This window comes from Geotrypetes seraphini, chromosome 3 (assembly GCF_902459505.1).
Source record: "Geotrypetes seraphini chromosome 3, aGeoSer1.1, whole genome shotgun sequence".
Lineage (NCBI taxonomy): Eukaryota > Metazoa > Chordata > Amphibia > Gymnophiona > Dermophiidae > Geotrypetes > Geotrypetes seraphini.
The window spans coordinates 176659323-176678418 of record NC_047086.1 but is presented as its reverse complement, the minus strand read 5'-3'; the positions used below and the strand labels follow the sequence as shown (position 1 = coordinate 176678418).

The 19096-nt window shown below is 43.3% G+C and overlaps 1 protein-coding gene across 2 annotated transcripts in view; it reads left to right on the top strand.

The window, feature by feature from the left end:
* The window catches only part of MMS22L (MMS22 like, DNA repair protein), a 122208-nt gene that overhangs the window by 34913 nt on the left and 68199 nt on the right, over positions 1-19096 (top strand). For both annotated transcript variants that reach the window (XM_033935773.1, XM_033935774.1), the window contains exons 6-8: positions 5057-5234; positions 7388-7481; positions 9062-9192. In XM_033935773.1, the coding sequence (XP_033791664.1) occupies positions 5057-5234; positions 7388-7481; positions 9062-9192 (403 nt within the window). The remainder of the gene's footprint in view (positions 1-5056; positions 5235-7387; positions 7482-9061; positions 9193-19096) is intronic.

Genomic DNA, 19096 nt, shown 5'->3' with positions numbered 1-19096 from the left:
TATGAGATATTGCTCCAAAAGCAAGATAGCTGCTGACATTATCAGAAGAAACTGGGAGATTATTAATTTACATCCTTGTTTTGAAAATAGTAAATTGCGAATTGCTTTTTCTAGAAACCAAAATCTAAAAGAAATTCTTAGTCCCTCGTCTTTTTCATCAAAATGCTCATTCAAAGACATTGTGTTAGGACATTACAAGTGCGGTAGTTGTAATATCTGTCAAATCACCAAAGAATGTAAGGAATTCATTAATCCTCAAGATCAAAAAAGATATACTTTAAGGAACTTTACCAACTGTAAAACCAACTTTGTAATCTATTTAATCATTTGTCCGTGTGACAAGATTTATGTTGGTATGACGTCACGTGATTTAAGAACCCGTATGCGTGAACATAAATCAAATTTAAAGTTGGGTCGGAGTTCTGAAGTGATTGTTGAACATTGTCAATCAAAAAGTCATTCTTTTTATGATTTATGCTGTTTTGTAATTGACATAGAACCTAAGTCATCTAGGGGAGGAGATCGCATTGGACGTCTTAAGCAACGTGAATCTAGATGGATATTTAGATTAAACAGTGTGTATCCACACGGTTTGAACTCTAAAGTTGAGTGGTCGAGTTTCATCTAATACTACATTATGGATGGTCTTCTTCAATGTCTGATATTTTTCTTTCTTTTTATTTTTCTTTTTCTTTTTTGTATATCAGTCATTAGCTTTATAACACATGGAATATCACTTTAAATTTTGTCATGTTCCAAGGGATTAAAATGCGCATGTGCAAGCGTCTCTTTAGATAAAAGCGCCATTTTACATATGGTTGTTTGTGTACTGAATTGATTTCCTGCAGACACAAAGTAAGTTTGTAAGACCATACTAGATATTTAATTAACTTAGAATGATTTTTTCTAACTGTGTTTATTGTACTCATGTTTAAGTGAGCTTCCTGATGAAGCCCCTCTGGGGTGAAACGGGGCCCGTAGAACGAATGAACAACCAGTGAGAAGTTGCATTTTGGGTGCTATTTCCAGCTTCAAAAACGAATGAATAACCAGTGAGAAGTTGCATTTTGAGTGTTATTTCCAGCTTTGAGCTTTTCAGCCATTGAAGTGACTTTAGATCTTGCTTTATCAGATTATCGAGATAAGTGCTATTTTTATGCCATTTGAGTCCAATATACTGTGGCAACTTTAAGCATTTGCACTTTATTTATTGTGCTTCATTTTCTTTATTTCAGGCATTTAGCACTTTATTGAAGCACTTTTATTTAAGCACTCATGCACTTTCACTTAACAACGAAGGAACAACTAGTGAGAAGTTGCACTATGGATGCCATTTTCAATTTTTGAGCTTTTCAGCCGTCGGAGTGACTTTTAGAATATGCTTTACCAGCTTGTCAGCTTCTTGAGATAAGTGCTGTTTTTGAGCCATTTGAATACGATATACTGTGGCAGCTTTAAGCATTTGCACTTTATTTATTGTGCAATTTATATTCTTCTTTTTCAGGCATATAGCACTTTATGTTTGAAGCACCTTCTATTGAAGCACTTTCATCTAAGCACCTAGCTCATATTCACCATACATACCAGCCTGTCGGTTTGGGGGGCTCAGTGCTTTCTATCCTCGGCTCAAGGAGTTTGGTCTTTCGAGGCGACTCAGTACTTGTTCATTCTTCTTCTCTGTAGCATGGTCGAACTACCGTGTCTGGTGTTTCGGACCATTTTTCCAGAATGCCACTAAAGGTTTTTTTTAGGTCAGCATTATGTTGATGGTATTTCTCTACAGCCAGGGCAGTTTGTCTGTACTCAGTTGGCGAGTTATATTATGGTTCTTCTTCCATGGGTGGAATCTCATGTTCGTCTTCTGTTGGCAGCTATTTTTGCGGGACAGGAAAAGAGTTTAGGTAGACTTTTTCACCACAAAATCTGAGCATGGACCATCTAATGTAAGCCTTTCAGCTCTTTAGCGATACTAATTAGTAGTAGTGCAATCTTCTTGTTCCTGGCACTTGGGAACTAGTTGCTCAGGCGTTCCAGCTCTTTGTATAGGGGTGAGATCTCCTGGTACTAGTCCTTATGGCCTCGTCTCGATATTCAAAGCTTCCTCGCTTCGTCAGCAGACATAGGGAGTGGCAGTCAGAGGGGGTAGCAGCGTTGCTTTTTTTCTCGCCTCTGGTTTCTCTTTTTTCGGTGTTTTCCCCTGGCTGCTGCTTGGATGGTTTCCCATCTCAGGCTCGCTTTCAGGGCACAGTAATTAGAGAATCTGCAGATTGGCTGCGCCATCCATTCTATGCGGATCTGATGAGTTTTTCGGCAGCCGAACTGTTGGGATTCCTGGTATCTATGGATTTTTTCACCTAAGGTCTGATTAACATGGATATTCGTCCTACTTTGATATTATGCCCTAGCTTTTGCACAGTCATGGCTGAAGTGTTAGGGTTATGCGATGCAGGTTATTTCTTCTCTTCTCCAGACATTGCAGTCGTCTTCACCTGGGGCTTATGCTTCCTTTTGGAGGTTTTTCCTTTATTGGATTCTTCTCCACATTAGCTCCCTTCCGGAGTTCTAGGGAAGCAGCCTTTGATGAACAAACTTACTGTTCAGCAGGAGCAATGGCTACTCCTTGGAGGAGATCTGTCTTGAGGCTGGTTCCTCTTCTCAGCATTCCTTGTGTATGCATTCCTGGTTGCGTATGGCTGCGCGGACGGAGCCTGCTGTTGCTTTGGTCATTGTAGAGGTGGTGTTCACTTCCTGCCCTGGTTAAGGATTGCTTTGCTACATCCCACTAGTCTCTGAATTCATCTGCTGCTGTTGCTAAGGAAGGAAAAATTATATTCTTACCTGTTAATTTTCTTTCTTTTAGATGCAGCAGATGAATCCAGAGCCCCACCCTTCTCTGGTTATTGGCTCGCGGTTTCTGTTTCGTGAGTTTCAGTAGTTTCATTGTGGTTGCTCGTTGTATTCTGTTTTACTACCTTTGCATTTTCTTATGGGAAAGAAGTTTTTTTATTTACATGCTAAGTATATTACTAGTTCCGGATGCTTGGGCAAGGAGCGATACTGAAGATGCAGGAGGCGTGCCAGCCAATAGGACCACCTGTTAATCAGTTTCTCTATCTCCGTCTGCTGGTAGATGTGTGCTATCCCACTAGTCTCTGGATTTATCTGCTGTCTCTAAAGGAAAGAAAATTAACAGGTAAGAACATAATTTTTCCATCTCGACCTTAGGACAATTACTTCAAAAGTTGAATTTAAATTTTTATATTTATGCAGATGATATTTTGATTTTAATTCCCCTAAACAGCATAACAAATGAAATTTTAGAACACATTTCCTATATTATGACTGAAATAGAACAATGGACGATCAATTTTAAATTGAAACTAAATACAGAAAAGACAAAAGTTTTCTTAGCAAGCCCAAAGGATAAAATAATTAGTACTTCACTTCACTTAAATGGTCATGATTATTCGATTTCAAAATCTGTAAAAATATTAGGAGTTACATTAGACACACATCTATCCATGGTTGAACATACCAACTTAGTGGTGAAGAAGTGTTTTTTTACGCTGTGGAAACTAAAAACTATCAAAAAAATTTTGATCCTGTATCCTATAGACTTCTGGTGCAGGCATTGGTTCTATCTATATTGGATTATTGCAATATCATTTACTTGGGTATACCTAAAAAAAAAAAAAAAAAAGAGAGAAAATTAAGAATAGTACAGAACATGGCTGGCTGTCTAATATTCGGGCTGAAGAAAAGAGATCATGTTAGTCCCTACCATAGATTGCTGCACTGGTTACCGGTGGAGGCACCAGTAATGTTCAAATTCTCTTGTATTTGATTGGGGATTGGCCCCTACTTATCGTTAGTCTCGTTTTGTGCTATACAACTCCACAAGGAGAACCAGAAATTGTAATGTAATTGCCTATCCAAGAATTACTGGTCGTAGATATAAGTCAATTTTGGATAGGACTTTTATGTTTCAAGCACGTAAACAACAGTCCTGGTTTGGTAATTATATTAGTGGAGCCAGGTTGACCTACAGTGCTTTTCGGAAAGAAACTATTCGATAGATTTATTTCCTAAATAGAAATTACATTAATTGCAATGATTCTCTAATAGTTGCAATAATTCTACTCTGATTATCTTTAAGAAATATATTGTATTTTTACTATTTGTATTTTGTGCCTTGCTGATTGTCCAGTTCTCTTCAATGTAAACCGCCGAGAAGTTGTCAGACTGCGGCGGTATAGAAGAATAAAGTTGTTATTATTCACCCCCTAAACTGTACCGTTCCCTCAAGTTTTTGCAGCCTAAATGCATGATCTTCCATTTCTTAGAATTAAATCTTAGCTGCCAAATTTCAGACCATTCTTCAAGCTTCACTGGGTCCTTCCTCATGTTTTCCACAAAATCAGGGGTGTCTATTCTATTGCAGATTTCGGTATCATCTGCAAAGAGGCAAATCTTTACCAGACAGCCCTTTAGCAATATCGCTTACAAAAATGTTAAAAAGAACAGGCCCAAGAACTGAACCTTCAGGTACACCACTGGTAACATCCCTTTCCTCTGAGTGATCTCAATTGACCACTACCCTCTGTCATCTTTCACTTAACCAGTTCCTGAACCAGTCTGTCACTTTGGGACCCAAACCAAGAGCACTCAGTTTATTTGACACCTGTGTGAAACTGTCAAAAGCTATGCTAAAATCTAAATACACCAAATCTAGCATATTCCATTTATCCTATTCTCTGATCACCCAGTCAAAGAAATGATCAGATTTGTCTGACAAGAACTGCCTCTAGTGAATCCATATTACCTCGGGTCCTGTAACCCATTGGATTCCAGAAACTTGCTTGCCTTTGTGGAAGATTGTGCATGATGATGAACAAGGAACCAAATAACAAAATAAGAGTTCAATATTTTGTAAATTGTTATCGGTCAAGTTTCAGATTGCTAACATTTTAACAGCTTTAGGGCTTTGTGGGATACCTTTCTCTGCAAGTGGCTGATGTTGGATTGTGTCTTAATATTTCCTTGTTACCACATGCAGGTATCTGGAACCACACAAGGCAATGGATGATAAACCACTTCACCCCTACGAGGAACGTGAGGCCCAGCTACCTTCAGTGCTAGTAGAAGAGCTTTATGCATTGACTCTGTACCTTGGGCATCTCTGTGAACTGCCCAACAACATTTTGGGATCATTTACAATGCAAAACCAGGGAAAGGTTTGGTGGCTTTTCATTCTTTAATATACCTTCTTATACATTTTCTAACTAGTAAGCTGGATGCAACGCCTAGTCAATTTAGAAGCATAAAATGTAGGTTGCAAACGTTGGAGGTAATAATTAGGCCCATGGCTGTCACGGTTAAATTCAAAACTGGTGTCTGGATACCACATGCTGAATATCCAGAATAATTACTGACAAACTGTGGTAATATAATCAGACTGGTTAGTGATCTGCATATTGCCACTGGGGGGAGCCATGAATTTGATACATCGCCTTTCTATGATACAACCAAAGCTAAGCTCCATATCTGTCCATGCTCCGCCTACAAACTGCCGTAGCACCATCTGGTTAATACTGGGGCAATCAGGGAGAGAGAGTGATACAGTGGTTAAAGCTACAGCCTCAGCACCCTGGTCCTTGTGACCCTGGGCAAGTCACTTAATCCCACCATTGCCTCAGGTACATTAGATAGATTGTGAGCCCGCCAGAACTGACAGGGAAAATTGTTGGAGTACCTGAATAAATTTATGTAACCATTCTGAGCTCCCCTAGAATGAACAAATAAATCAATCAGTAGAAATATTCAGTAGCATTATATGGTTAATATCACTGAATATCCCTGTTGCCAGCAATTAGTATGTGTTCCAAACCAGATAAGTGCATTGTAATATCGGCCTCTGTTGTTACAAAATGTTCTCTTGTGTTTTGGCATTTGGCATTGTTAATAAATTGACTTTTTGTGACCATGGTCAGCACTATTTGTCTAAACTTGGTCATGTAGAATAGTTTCACTTATACAATGTGTGGCTGAGTTGTGTGCCACCTGGAAAGAAGTTTCCAGAAGTTTAGAGCAGTCCACTACACCAACATGCTGACAGATGGCACAACATTTTGTTGCAACCAACCACCTTTACTCAGTTACTTCTTTAGGCGTCTGCCGCTGGACTTCCATTTCCAGAACCTATCCTTTTTATCTGTTTCTGCTTGGAGTTTTCTAGTTTTATGTAAAGTCCTAATCATTTTAAGTTGGTTTTTTTGGGTGGGGGGAGGGGGTTTGAAGATGTAACTTTAATATTTCATACCAATACAAAAAGAAGCTATTGCCTTCTCATAGTCTACGGCCCAGTCTATTGCCTTCTTATAGTCTATGGCTCAGAAATATCAAAGAAGAGACAAGTTAATCTAATCATGTATTTTTTAATGGATATAACTTATGGGCAGACTGGATGGACCGTTTAGGTCTTTATCGGCCATCATTTACTATGTTACATAACAGTCTATTTTCAATAACAGTGCAATTTATTATTAACCATTGTACATTATCTCAACATACATCAAACATCATTACACATTTAACAACCCCCCCAAGTCCTTTAAACCAGTGTCAATATTGTTAATATTCAATGTCCATTATCAGTCACCATGAACTTATCCAATTGTACAACTGACTGGAATTCTCCATACATGAATCACATCATAGTGATATCCTGAAAGCCTGACTGGCTAGGTATGAGAACCCCTACCATAGTGGGACTGGCCAAAGGTCTATCAAACCCTGTTTCTTCTTTCTAACAGTGACCAATCCATAAGTACCTGGCAAGAATCTAAAAGAATATTGTTCATTCTTTGATTTTTGTGTAGATCCTCTGTGCTGTTGTGTATGTAGCTAGTGATTGTGCTATACATGTTATATTCTGTATTTTATAATTTAGATTTTATTAAGGAATTTAACAAATTGTACATACTGCCTCCATATTCGTGCAAGATGTTAGGTATCCTTAAACAATATCTTTGATAAGAAAAGGGAGAGGGAAACTTCAGAATCTTAGGACTTGAACCAATCACCTCATTTAGAAAAGGGATAATGTTAATAAAAAGAATTCCACTGTCACTTTCCGCACATCCCATCCACCAAGAATCTGGAGCGACAGACTACATACAGAGCATGACATTGTACTGAAGTTAATAACATGTGGAACAGAATTTTGTATTGCACATCTAAGTTGTTGGAAGATGACAATGATTTTATATGAATTTGCTTGCTGAGGATTTATGTATGTTAAGTTGTAACCCGCCTAGGTTTTAGGTGGAAAAGAAATATTTAAAATAAATAAATGATTGCTTGTAAACATACCTGCCTTTAATCACAGGTGTTTCCACCATCATGGCACTTACTCCATCTTCACTTGGATATCCATTGGGCTGTTCTGGAAATTCTTCACCTGCTGGGAGAGAAGACGCTTGGTAAGCTTGTTTCATTCCTTCTGTCCTAAAGATTTTTTTAAACTACTACTACTGCTACTACTTCTAATTATTTCTTTAGTGCTACCAGACCTATGCAGCGCTGAACATTAAACATGTAGGAAACAATCCCTTCTCGAAAGAGCTTGCAGTCTAATCAAAACTGACAAATAGAGGTCAGGGAATTTCTCATAGAGGGAATGATAAAACAGACATGGGTACCTTACAAGTGAGTAAGAAACAGGATACTAGGCTTGGTGGGCCTTCAGTCTGTCTGCCTATGGCAATGCTTATGTTTTTATGCCCTTAAGCTTTTGCTTAACAAGGTCTACTTGCAAGCCATAGAGGCGATGTAGTCCTGGGCTTGTGTATTTTCTGTGGTAGAAAAGGCTGTCTCTGCTGTAGGAGACAAATCTAGATGGTGTTAAGGGGGATATTCTGGGAGGAGACTTCCATCCAGTCTACAAGAAAATCCACTTTACTTGAGCAAGCCTCCTGTGAGCAGAAGTTGAACAAGAAAATACCACAAAGAATGGCCCTGTCTTCAAATAGGGAAATCCATTAACTGATTTGCTTTTTTGATATTCTCATGCTCCCATCCTTAAGAACATTAATATATACCCTTCAATGTCCATTAACCTCTTTTACTCCTTATTTTATTCTTTTAGGGCTTCAGATATGCCATTGGTTACCAGACATTTTCTATGGTCACCACATATATTTATGGCAATGGCTTCCTCCCTAGCCCCATTTACTCTTTTTTTCATGTTTTTGCTTTATTGCCAGACTTTTAAACTGCTCCGTGCTAAACTTAATCCTTATATAAATGTTAAAACTTATCTTAGTTTAGTCTTTTTTCTTTATTTCATCGGGAAGGGACCTGTCATTTCGACATGTTTCGCCCTTAGGCTGCTTCAAGAAAAGTCCCCCCTTTTCAAGCTTATCTGTACCATCCCGATCCACATAGTATTTCTTAAGGAAGCATGTTCTGATATGTCTCTGTTCTGATGATGAGAGTACAAAGGGTTTTTTTCATTACTTGAATTGAATAGATTGAAAAACCTTGATGTATGTGTTATGTGATATTTGAAAGGGGGAAAGGAGGGGGATGGGGGGGTTTTCTGATTTTTTTATATAATATATTGTGATTGGATAGAACGTGATAGGGGCGGGAGGGTGGGGGCTAAATGTGATTACTTTATATGCATTTTGATAGAAAATGAAGTGATGTTTATAAGTTCATTGTTAATTTGTGCTACACTTGTAAGTTGTAAAACGAATAAAGATTTACAAAAAAAAAATAGAGTACAAAGGGTTTGCACTACAAGGTCTAAATCTTAAATCTTGTTTCCACGAGTGCATGTTAGTCTATGGACGCGTTGGCGGTTAGCGCGCCCGTAGATTTAGCACGCGCTAAAACACTTAGCGCACCTTAATAAAAGAGGGGGTAAGTTTCTGAAAGCATTTTTACCAGTTGAACCAAAATGCACATCGTTTGTAAGCTATGGGGGGTCTTGCAGCCTTTCTTCTTTGAGTCAGTTCCTTAAGGGTTCTCATATTCTACTTTCTTCCTGATGTTTCAGGACAAGTTGTGTATGCTCATCAGTTTATGAATATAACTGGAGAAAACCTGACCAACATCAGCCTGTTAGAAAATCACTGTGGGAGCCTTATTTGTGACCTCGTAAGTCTCTCGGTCACTAGATATACTAAGGTAAGATTAGAATTTATTTACTTTAACTATAAGCAATTATTTCATTACATAGGAGCTAACACAGACCTTTGCCTGGTTGTTTTCTCGTACAGAGGGATGGGGTGGGGAATAGGTGTGCTGGCTAATCCAGTTGACTCGCTTACTTTGTTCTGGATTGCGAATTTTCTTTGTCATAGATCCATAGGACTTCAGAAGGGTTTCTAGTTTATCCCATCGCCACTCTTAGTATCATTCCAGAGATGTCTGTCTGACCTCTTAATATTTTCTTTTGAGATTAACATTCACCTCCTGCAGTTGCTCCTAAGGGGACAGATAGGGAGAAATATTTGAGTACCTGAGTGCAAACGGCTTAGGCTATAAGCGGTGTATAAATACTAAAAATAAATAAATCTTCCCTGCTGCAGATTAATTTCATTGCTACTAGGTTTTTCCCCTGTGGAGTATCCTCAGTGTAACTAAATCCACATTCTTATCAACTACCCTGTATATAATTGAAAACTGCCATCATCATTCGGTCATTTTTTCCAGGCAAAATAAATATGGATTCTTCAGCCTGTTCTTCTGAGTCCCATTATGTTTTACATTTGTTAGATTCTGATATACAGTACTCCCCCGCGAATGTTGAAAAACCACAAATACGGTTTTTAGCAGGGGAGACAGGAGAGGGCCAGCGAGTGAAGGAAATCACTTGCAGTATGCTCCGACCGCTCTCTCCTGCCTCTCCGGCTTCCCTCTCCTGCCCGGTCGGAAAATACCGCGAATGAACGGGACCACGAATCGCTGACCATGGGAGCACTGTACTGCTTTTCTGACAACCAAAGCAGTTCACATATTGCTTAGACTGTAGATACTTTCTTTGTCCCTAGCAGGCTTACAACATAAGTTTGTATCTTAGCTAATGGAGGGTTAAGTGACTCGCCCAGAGTCACAAGGAACTGCAGTGGGAATTGAACCCACTGTGCTAATCATTAGGCTACTCCTCCACTCATTAGGCTTTTAATGATTTGGCTGCTCTGTCCTTGGGAGAGTGTGGCGCAGTGGTTAAAGCTACAGCCTCAGCACCCTGGGCTTGTAAGTTCAAACCCACGCTGCTCCTTGTGACCCTGGACAAGTCACTTAATCCCCCCATTGCCCCAGGTACATTAGATAGATTGTGATCCCGCCAGGACAGACAGGGAAAAATGCTGAAGTACCTGAATAAATTCATGTAAACTGTTCTGAGCTCTCCAGGGAGAGCGGTATAGAAAATTAAATAAATAAATATTTCATCCACTTCCTTTTTGAAGTTGAGTCCAAAACTAGACTTTCCTAAATTGTCTCATTAATGTGTGATAAAATTTCACTTGCCCTACTTCTGTTACGATATACACAATACAGTGTTAACTTTTTTTCGTTGTAAGAGTACTGTAATCCTGACTACCACCCCCAGGTCTTATTTTGAGTATTGCTTAGCTAGTCATTCCCCATGTTTTGTTTCCAGGGAGTATGCATTGGTAACGGTGGTTTGAATGATCTCTTTAATATGCTCAATGCCGACTGAAAATAACAGTTTTTATAAAAGAAAACTATTCATTGTGAGAAAGCAAAACTTAAATAGCATAACTTCTACAAATGTTTTAGAATCCTTTAAATGTATAAACCTAACGGTTTAGAAAGAGTTTAGAAAGAAAAATATAATTCGACTTTCCAAAAATTTGATACAATGTAAATCACCCTGGAAATTCCTGGACTCATATGTTCAATCTATTTCATAGACACTCCTCTCTTCTTCTTCTTCCTCTTCCTCTTTTTCTTTACCTTCATCTTTTTTCCTCATTTTATTCTTTTTTTTTTTTTTTTCTTCCTTCAATTTCTCTTTCCTCTTATCTTTTCTTTTACTATTTTTTCATGAACAGTCCTAGTACTTTAGATCTTTTAAAACGATTCAATTCTACATTGCACAATGTAACTGAATATTTGTTATACTAAATGTTTTGTTTTATATTTTAATACCATGTACTTGAACTGTTCCTTATATTTTTTCAAAAAAATCAATAAAAAATATTGAACTAAAAAAAAAAAAAAAAAGAAAGAGTGAGTGCTCTCCAACCCTTCCGTAAACATCTGAAAACCTGGCTTTTCTCAAAAATCTAACTCTCCCTCCCCATCTGACATCCTAGCTCTCTAACATTCTTCTTTCCTCCGATCTTCATCTAACTCTTTCCTTGGAGTTCCTTTCTCATTACAATCCCTGTAAACCGTGCCGAGCTCCATGACCATGGAGATGGCGCGGCATAAAAACCTAAGGTTTAATTTAGTTTAGTTTAGTGAGGTGTACTGAGGGAAAATGAACCTAGTGCAGAGCCTTAGAGAGCCCTCAAGTGCTGGTCTACATCGGATGTCTTGACCTCCTAGAGCAGATTATGATATCGTGCTTATATCCCATACTTGCTATACCAGAAGCAGTTGCATGACATAGCTGTCAAATGTATATCATTCTGGGTTTCTTGCTGGCTGTGAATCAGACAGGATGATATTTTTGCTTCCTGGGAGTGAATCTTTTGTGGCTCAGAATATTTGAGTGCACCAGTCAGCAATAAAGTAAGATTTTATGATTAGTGTTATTATATATTAGTACTGATTATTTATGTAGTGCTACTGTATGCAGCACTAAACACACACATAAGAGACCGTCCCTGCTCAACAGAGCTTGCAATCTATTCACAGAGAAACAGCACAAATGTGGTCTGCAGCACCTTGAAAGACTGCAGCGCTGATGTACTTGGCTGTTTCTTTACCGAACTTCTGTAAGGCACGTGGTGGTTTTCATTCTTTTCCCAGCTTCTTTGTGCTTCACTCTGCACAATGCTCATGATTCACAACAAAATATTTTTCACACTGAGGTTCATGTCGTAGCTCTTCATTTGAACTTGCATGCTCTCTTGTTTGTACTATGTAAATGATCTATTTGAAAATTATATAAACTGTACAGTCAAATCAGTGGTTTAGTAAAGGGGGGGGACCAGGGGGGCAGACCGCCCTGGGCACCATGTTGGTTGGGGCGCCAGCTCCCCTCCTCTCTGCCCCCCCTGCCTCTTCCTTTCCCCCCCCCTCCACGCTCATGCCCCTCTTCCCTTCCCCCATATCTCTAGTTGAAGTTGTTGTTTGCGGTGGTCAACTTCGGGCTCTTTGTGACATCACTTCTGGATGCCGCGCATAGGAATTGATGTCAGAGGGAGAGGTGACGGGGTCACGAGGAGCATGTTGTTGACCGCCGCGAGCAACAACTTCAACTAGAGGTACAAGGGAAGCGAGGGGGGGCATGGCAGACAAGATCAAGGAAGGAGAAGAGGGGCGCGCACGGCAGCCAGGAGCAGGGGAGAGAGGGGCGCTACTGCCCCAGGTGCATCTCACCTTTGCTACGCCACCAAGTCAAATTCCTCTTGATTGTCCTTTCTTGACATAGAGGTCTGTAAAGAAATCTGCTGAGCCTTAACCCTTTAATTGGCAGATGGTGAAAACAACTGCTTTATGTATCTTGATGCTGAACAGCAGGCCCAGTGCCAAATAACAGGCATTTGGAGATGCAGATTAAAGAATGACACGGAAGCTCTTACCCGCGGCTATCCCGCCGAAACGGGGGAGAGAAAAGAGGTGGTCACCGCAGGTACAGGGAGAAGGCCATTCACCGCCCCGTGGAGCGGTGAATGGCCTTGTCTCAGCAGTAAAGAGAGGGGAACGCGCGCGGTCACCGATCGCGCTCCCTGCCTCCATACTCCATGCCGATGCCGCACAAGCATCTCCCTTCCTCCATATCGCTGCCGCCCGATTGCCGCTGCTGCCTGAGCCCGATCACCACCGCTGCCGCATGATCATCTCCCTCCCCGCTCCTTACCTTCGCGGCAGGCAATTTCTAAATATGTTTCCTACCTTGCAGATAATGACTTTTGTGAAAATCTTCTGGAAAAAATGAAAGATTATTTTCAAATTAATGATACAGAAGGAATTTCAGTAGAAACTTTGTGGGATGCTTTTAAAGCATACATTAGAGGACAAATTATTTCTTATTCAGCTTTGCAAATAAAAAAGGAAAAAAAGCAATTTACAGATTTGGAAAAAGTGGTGAAGTCTCTAGAATCAAAATTAATTGAAAAATGGGATTATTTGACACAACAAGAACTTTTAAAAGCTAAAGGTAAATATAATGAAATTTCTTCAAAAATAATTAGAAAAGATTTATTTGTAAAGCAAGCTTTGTATTATCCCAGGACAAGCAGGCAGGTATTCTCACTAGTGGGTGATGTCATCCGACAGAGCCCCGACACGGACATCTTGAAAGCATGTCTTGCTTGAAGAAACTTAGAAGTTTCGAGATGCCCGCACCGCGCATGCGCCAGTGCCTTCCCGCCCGATGTACCGGGCGTGTCTCCTCAGTTCTTTTCTTTCCGCGGAGCTGAGAAGTTTGTACTTCATTCTGCGCTGACTGAAATTCAGTTTTTTGCCTTCTAATTACCCGCGTTTCTGTTTCTTTCTTTGATTTTATTTCAATTTTACTTTATTTTTCTAAAAAAAAAAAAAAAAAAAACTTAAAATTATTTCTTCCGGCGGTTCGGCCGGGCCGGCCTCGTGGCTGCGGCCTAGCGGCTTCGACCTTGCAGCGTCGATTTTCCGGCCTATGTCCCGACCAATCACCGGTTTTAAAAAGTGCAGCAAGTGCCAGCGTGCGATTTCGCTGACGGACCCACACCGACGCTGCCTTCAGTGTCTTGGTCCGGAACACGTTCCGAAATCGTGCCGGCCTTGTTCCACGCTCACTGCGCGCTCGTTTAAGCGGCGCTGCTTGCTCTGGGAGTCGATGTTCAAGATGGAGACTGCCAAGGACATCTCTACTACTGCGGCTGTTGAGGTTTCGCCGGTCCGTTCGAAACCTGCATCGACGACTCCTGCATCGAGCATCGTGAAGCCCGCATCGTTCACACCGGCTTCAGCATCGTGTTCAGCATCGGCGCCTGCTTCCGTCTCCTCGGTTCAGGTGCCGCCTTCCACTGTTCCTCCGGTGGTCATCAAAGTGCCTAAAGCTAGCAAGCAGAAGCACTTGGCCACGAAGGAACGCGAAGACCATACTGGAGGACCCCCTTTCGGTGCGGATCCCTCCATATCGGCTTCGCTTCGTTCCCTGCTAGAAGCTCAGTTTGTCGAGCTTATGCGCACTATGGGACCCCGGCTTATTGCCAACATTCACGGTGAGCTTCCGACCCCGGTTTCAGAGGGCGGTCCGCCCCCTCCCCCTCCTCCTCGTCGCTCAATCTCTCTACTCGACGAAGGGGATCAGCGGAGGGCGGCGGAATCCTCCAGGAGGGCTTCCCTTCCTGAGATGCCACCTTTGGAGCCCATCACACCTCCACGCCAACAGGGTGCTAGGGCGGCTCCTGATAATCGTAGTCCTGAGCATACTGCATCGCAGGAGGAGTTCTTCCGCACTCCATACCAGACCTGGGTGGCGCTGCGTGAATCCGCATCTCTGCCACCTCTACGATCCACTGCATCAAGCCCTATCCATTCCTTTGAGGCTTCGAAGGACCACTCGATGCATAGAAGATCTCGTTCTCCGTCCCGTCACCGGGAGGGGCATCGATCTCGACACTCTTCTCGGCACTCCTCACGTCATTCGGAGGTGTCCCCGCAGAAGAAGATGCAGCGTTTGGGATACTCCTCGTCGGATTTGTCCCAGCCGGAAGGGCCGGAGTATGAGGAACCATCTACCTCCTATTCTCCCTGCCGATCTCAGCTCTCCCTGGACCCAGAGGCTTCCACGTCTTCTAGCCCGTCTCGTCGGCCGGCCTTGGCGGACCAACTGTCTTTCTCATCCTTTCTCCGACAAATGGCGGATGACTTGGATGTGACTTTAGACACTGGGTCAAAATATTCTAAAGAGTATTTGGACACCATGCATTTACCTCACCCTCCGGCGGAGACACTTCGGCTTCCTCTACACAAACTGCTGGACCAGACTTTCATGCGCTGTTTTGAGACACCGTATTCCTTACCTGCAGTCCCCAGTAAACTGGATGCTCGATACCGCATCGTTCACCACAAGGGGTTTGAGGGAGCTCAACTTTCTCATCAGTCCCTTCTAGTCGAGTCCTCTCTCAAACGTTCTCATCCCTCCCAAGTCTATGCTTCCGTTCCTCCGGGCAGAGAGGGGAGAACGATGGATAAGTTTGGTAGACGTATCTATCAGAACTCGATGATGGCGACTCGAGTGCTCAACTACAACTTTTTCTTCTCTTCATACTTGGATTTTTTCTTGCCGGTGCTCTGCAAGTTCACTCCTTTCATCGATGCTCAGGCTCGTTTCCAGTTTGAAGAGGTGGTGGCGACCCTGTCCCAATTACGCCTTCAACTGATGCAATCCTCCTACGATGCCTTTGAGCTCTCGGCTCGAGCGGCGGCATGTTCGGTTGCCATGCGTCGTCTGGCATGGCTTCGAACCATCGATATGGATCCGAACCTCCAAGACAGACTTGCAAATGTACCTTGTGCAGGAGCGGATCTATTTGATGAGTCCATCGAAACTGTTACTAAAAAACTGTCGGACCATGAAAAGTCTTTTCAGTCTATTCTACGTCCTAAACCGAAGCCTCAGCAGTCTCGTCCATCTAGACCGCCTCAAATTTACCAGCGGCGTTATCAACCGAGGCAGACTCCTCCTGCGAGACAGCCTGCGAAGAGACAGCCTCCGCAAAAGACTCAACAGAAGCCTCAGATGCCGGCTGCACCCAAGGCTACTCAGCCTTTTTGACTCTCTTCCAGGGAGCATAACTGACGTTCTGTCTTCCACTGTTTTTCCCATAGGGGGTCGTCTCCATCATTTTTGTCATCGATGGGAGGCGATCACCACAGACCTTTGGGTCCTTACCATCGTAAGAGAGGGATACTCTCTTCATTTCCAACGGGTCCCCCCGGACCACCCTCCAAGAGAGTATCCTTCAAACTTAACGCAGACCGCTCTTCTTCTCCAGGAGGCCCAGGCTTTGCTTCGGCTTCGGGCCGTCGAGCCGGTCCCGTTAGATCAGCAAAACCAAGGGTTTTACTCCAGGTATTTCCTAGTTCCGAAGAAGACGGGCGATCTGCGGCCCATTTTGGACCTTCGAGTCCTCAACAAGTTTTTGGTCAAGGAGCGGTTCCGTATGCTGACCCTTGCCTCTCTCTATCCCCTCCTCGAGCAGAACGATTGGTTATGCTCTCTGGACCTCAAGGAGGCCTACACTCACATCCCGATTCATCCGGCCTCCCGCAAGTTTCTCAGATTTCGGGTGGGACATCTACATCTGCAGTATCGAGTGCTTCCATTTGGCCTTTCCTCTTCGCCCAGAGTCTTCACGAAGTGTCTGGTGGTGGTGGCCGCTGCACTCCGGAACATGGGTCTTCAGGTGTTTCCATACCTCGACGACTGGCTCATCAAGGCCCCGTCGGCCCCAGAGGTCATTTCGGCGACCTTGACCACGATTTGTTTTCTGCAGAACTTGGGCTTCGAGATCAACTTTCCCAAGTCACATCTTCAGCCCACCCAGACTCTCCCCTTCATCGGGGCGGTCCTGGATACCATCCAACTTCGAGCGTTCCTTCCTCCTCAGCGCATGGATGCTCTTCTTCTACTCTGCCAGTCGGTGTCTTCTCGCCCGTCCATCTCAGCGAGACACATGATGGTCCTCTTGGGTCACATGGCATCCACAGTTCATGTGACGCCTTTTGCCAGACTACATCTCAGAATTCCTCAATGGACCTTGGCATCTCAGTGGACTCAGGTGTCCGACCCATTGTCCCGCCACATTGTAGTCACTCCTGCTCTACGGCAGTCTCTTCTTTGGTGGATGACCTCTTCGAATCTATCCAGAGGTTTGCTGTTTCACTCTCCTCCCCACCAGAAGGTTCTCACGACCGATTCATCGAACTATGCATGGGGAGCTCATCTGGATGGTCTTCGCACTCAGGGGTTCTGGACCAGTGCGGAACGACTCCATCAAATCAATCTTCTGGAGCTCAGAGCCATCTTCAATGCTCTTCAGGCTTTTCAACATCTGCTTCACGACATGGTGGTCCTAATTCGCACCGACAATCAGGTCGCCATGTATTATGTAAACAAGCAAGGGGGCACGGGCTCGGCCTCCCTTTGCCAGGAAGCTCTTCGAGTCTGGGATTGGGCGGTCCGCCACAACACCTTCCTCAGGGCTGTCTACATTCAGGGGAAGGACAATGTCTTGGCAGACAAATTGAGCCGTCTTCTCCAACCTCACGAATGGACGCTCAATTCCAAACCCCTTCATCAGATATTTGCACAATGGGGGACACCTCAGATAGACCTCTTTGCAGCCCCCCACAACTTCAAGCTGCCTCAGTTTTGCTCCAGGATCTACACTCCTCTCCGCCTCGAGGCAGACGCTTTTCTGCTGGATTGGGAGAATCGCTTCCTATATGCGTTTCCTCCTTTTCCTCTCATTCAGAAGACTCTGGTCAAGTTGAGATCAGACCATGCCACCATGATTCTAATTGCTCCTCGGTGGCCCAGACAACCTTGGTTCTCCCTTCTACTTCAACTCAGCAGCAGGGAGCCCATACTTCTTCCAGTGTTTCCTTCACTTCTCACTCAACATCAAGGTTCACTACTTCATCCCAATCTGCAGTCCCTCCACCTGACAGCTTGGTTCCTTTCAACATAACTCCTCACCAGTTTTCTCAAGCAGTGAGGGAGGTTTTGGAGGCTTCCAGGAAGCCTGCTACTCGACAATGCTACTCCCAAAAATGGACTAGATTCCCCTCCTGGTGTATTTCCAATGCCACGGAACCTCAGCGAGCTTCCCTTTCTTCTGTATTGGACTACCTTTTACACCTATCTCAGTCTGGTCTCAAATCTACCTCCATACGAGTCCACCTGAGTGCTATTGCGGCTTTCCATCAGCCTCTACAGGGGAAACCTTTGTCTGCTCATCCTGTGGTTTCCAGATTTATGAAAGGTCTTTTTCATGTCAACCCTCCTATCAAACCTCCTCCTGTGGTTTGGGATCTCAATGTTGTCCTGTCTCATCTCATGAAGCCTCCGTTTGAACCTCTCAACAAGGCTCCACTTAAGTATCTCACCTGGAAGGTGGTTTTTCTGGTGGCCCTCACGTCTGCTCGCCGCGTCAGTGAGCTTCAGGCCCTAGTGGCGGATCCACCGTTCACTGTATTCCATCATGACAAGGTGGTTCTTCGTACTCATCCGAAATTCCTGCCTAAAGTGGTCTCTGAATTTCACATCAACCAATCCATCGTGCTTCCAGTGTTCTTTCCAAAGCCTCATTCTCATCCTGGGGAAGCTGCTTTGCACACTCTGGACTGTAAACGTGCTTTAGCTTTCTACTTGGATCGCACAAAGCCTCACAGAACTGCTCCTCAACTTTTCGTCTCCTTTGATCCAAACAAGTTGGGACGACCTGTATCGAAGCGCACCATCTCTAACTGGATGGCGGCTTGTATCTCTTCCTGCTATGCCCAGGCTGGATTATCCCTTCCCTGTAAGGTCACAGCCCATAAGGTCAGAGCAATGGCAGCCTCTGTAGCCTTCCTCAGATCGACACCGATTGAGGAGATTTGTAAGGCTGCCACTTGGTCCTCGGTTCATACATTCACCTCTCATTATTGTCTGGACACTTTTTCCAGACGGGATGGACAGTTTGGCCAAACAGTGTTACAAAATTTATTCTCTTGAAATTGCCAACTCTCCCACCATCCCATTGGGGTTAGCTTGGAGGTCACCCACTAGTGAGAATACCTGCCTGGGATAAAGCAATGTTACTTACCGTAACAGTTGTTATCCAGGGACAGCAGGCAGCTATTCTCACGTCCCACCCACCTCCCCTGGGTTGGCTTCTCAGGCTAGCTACCT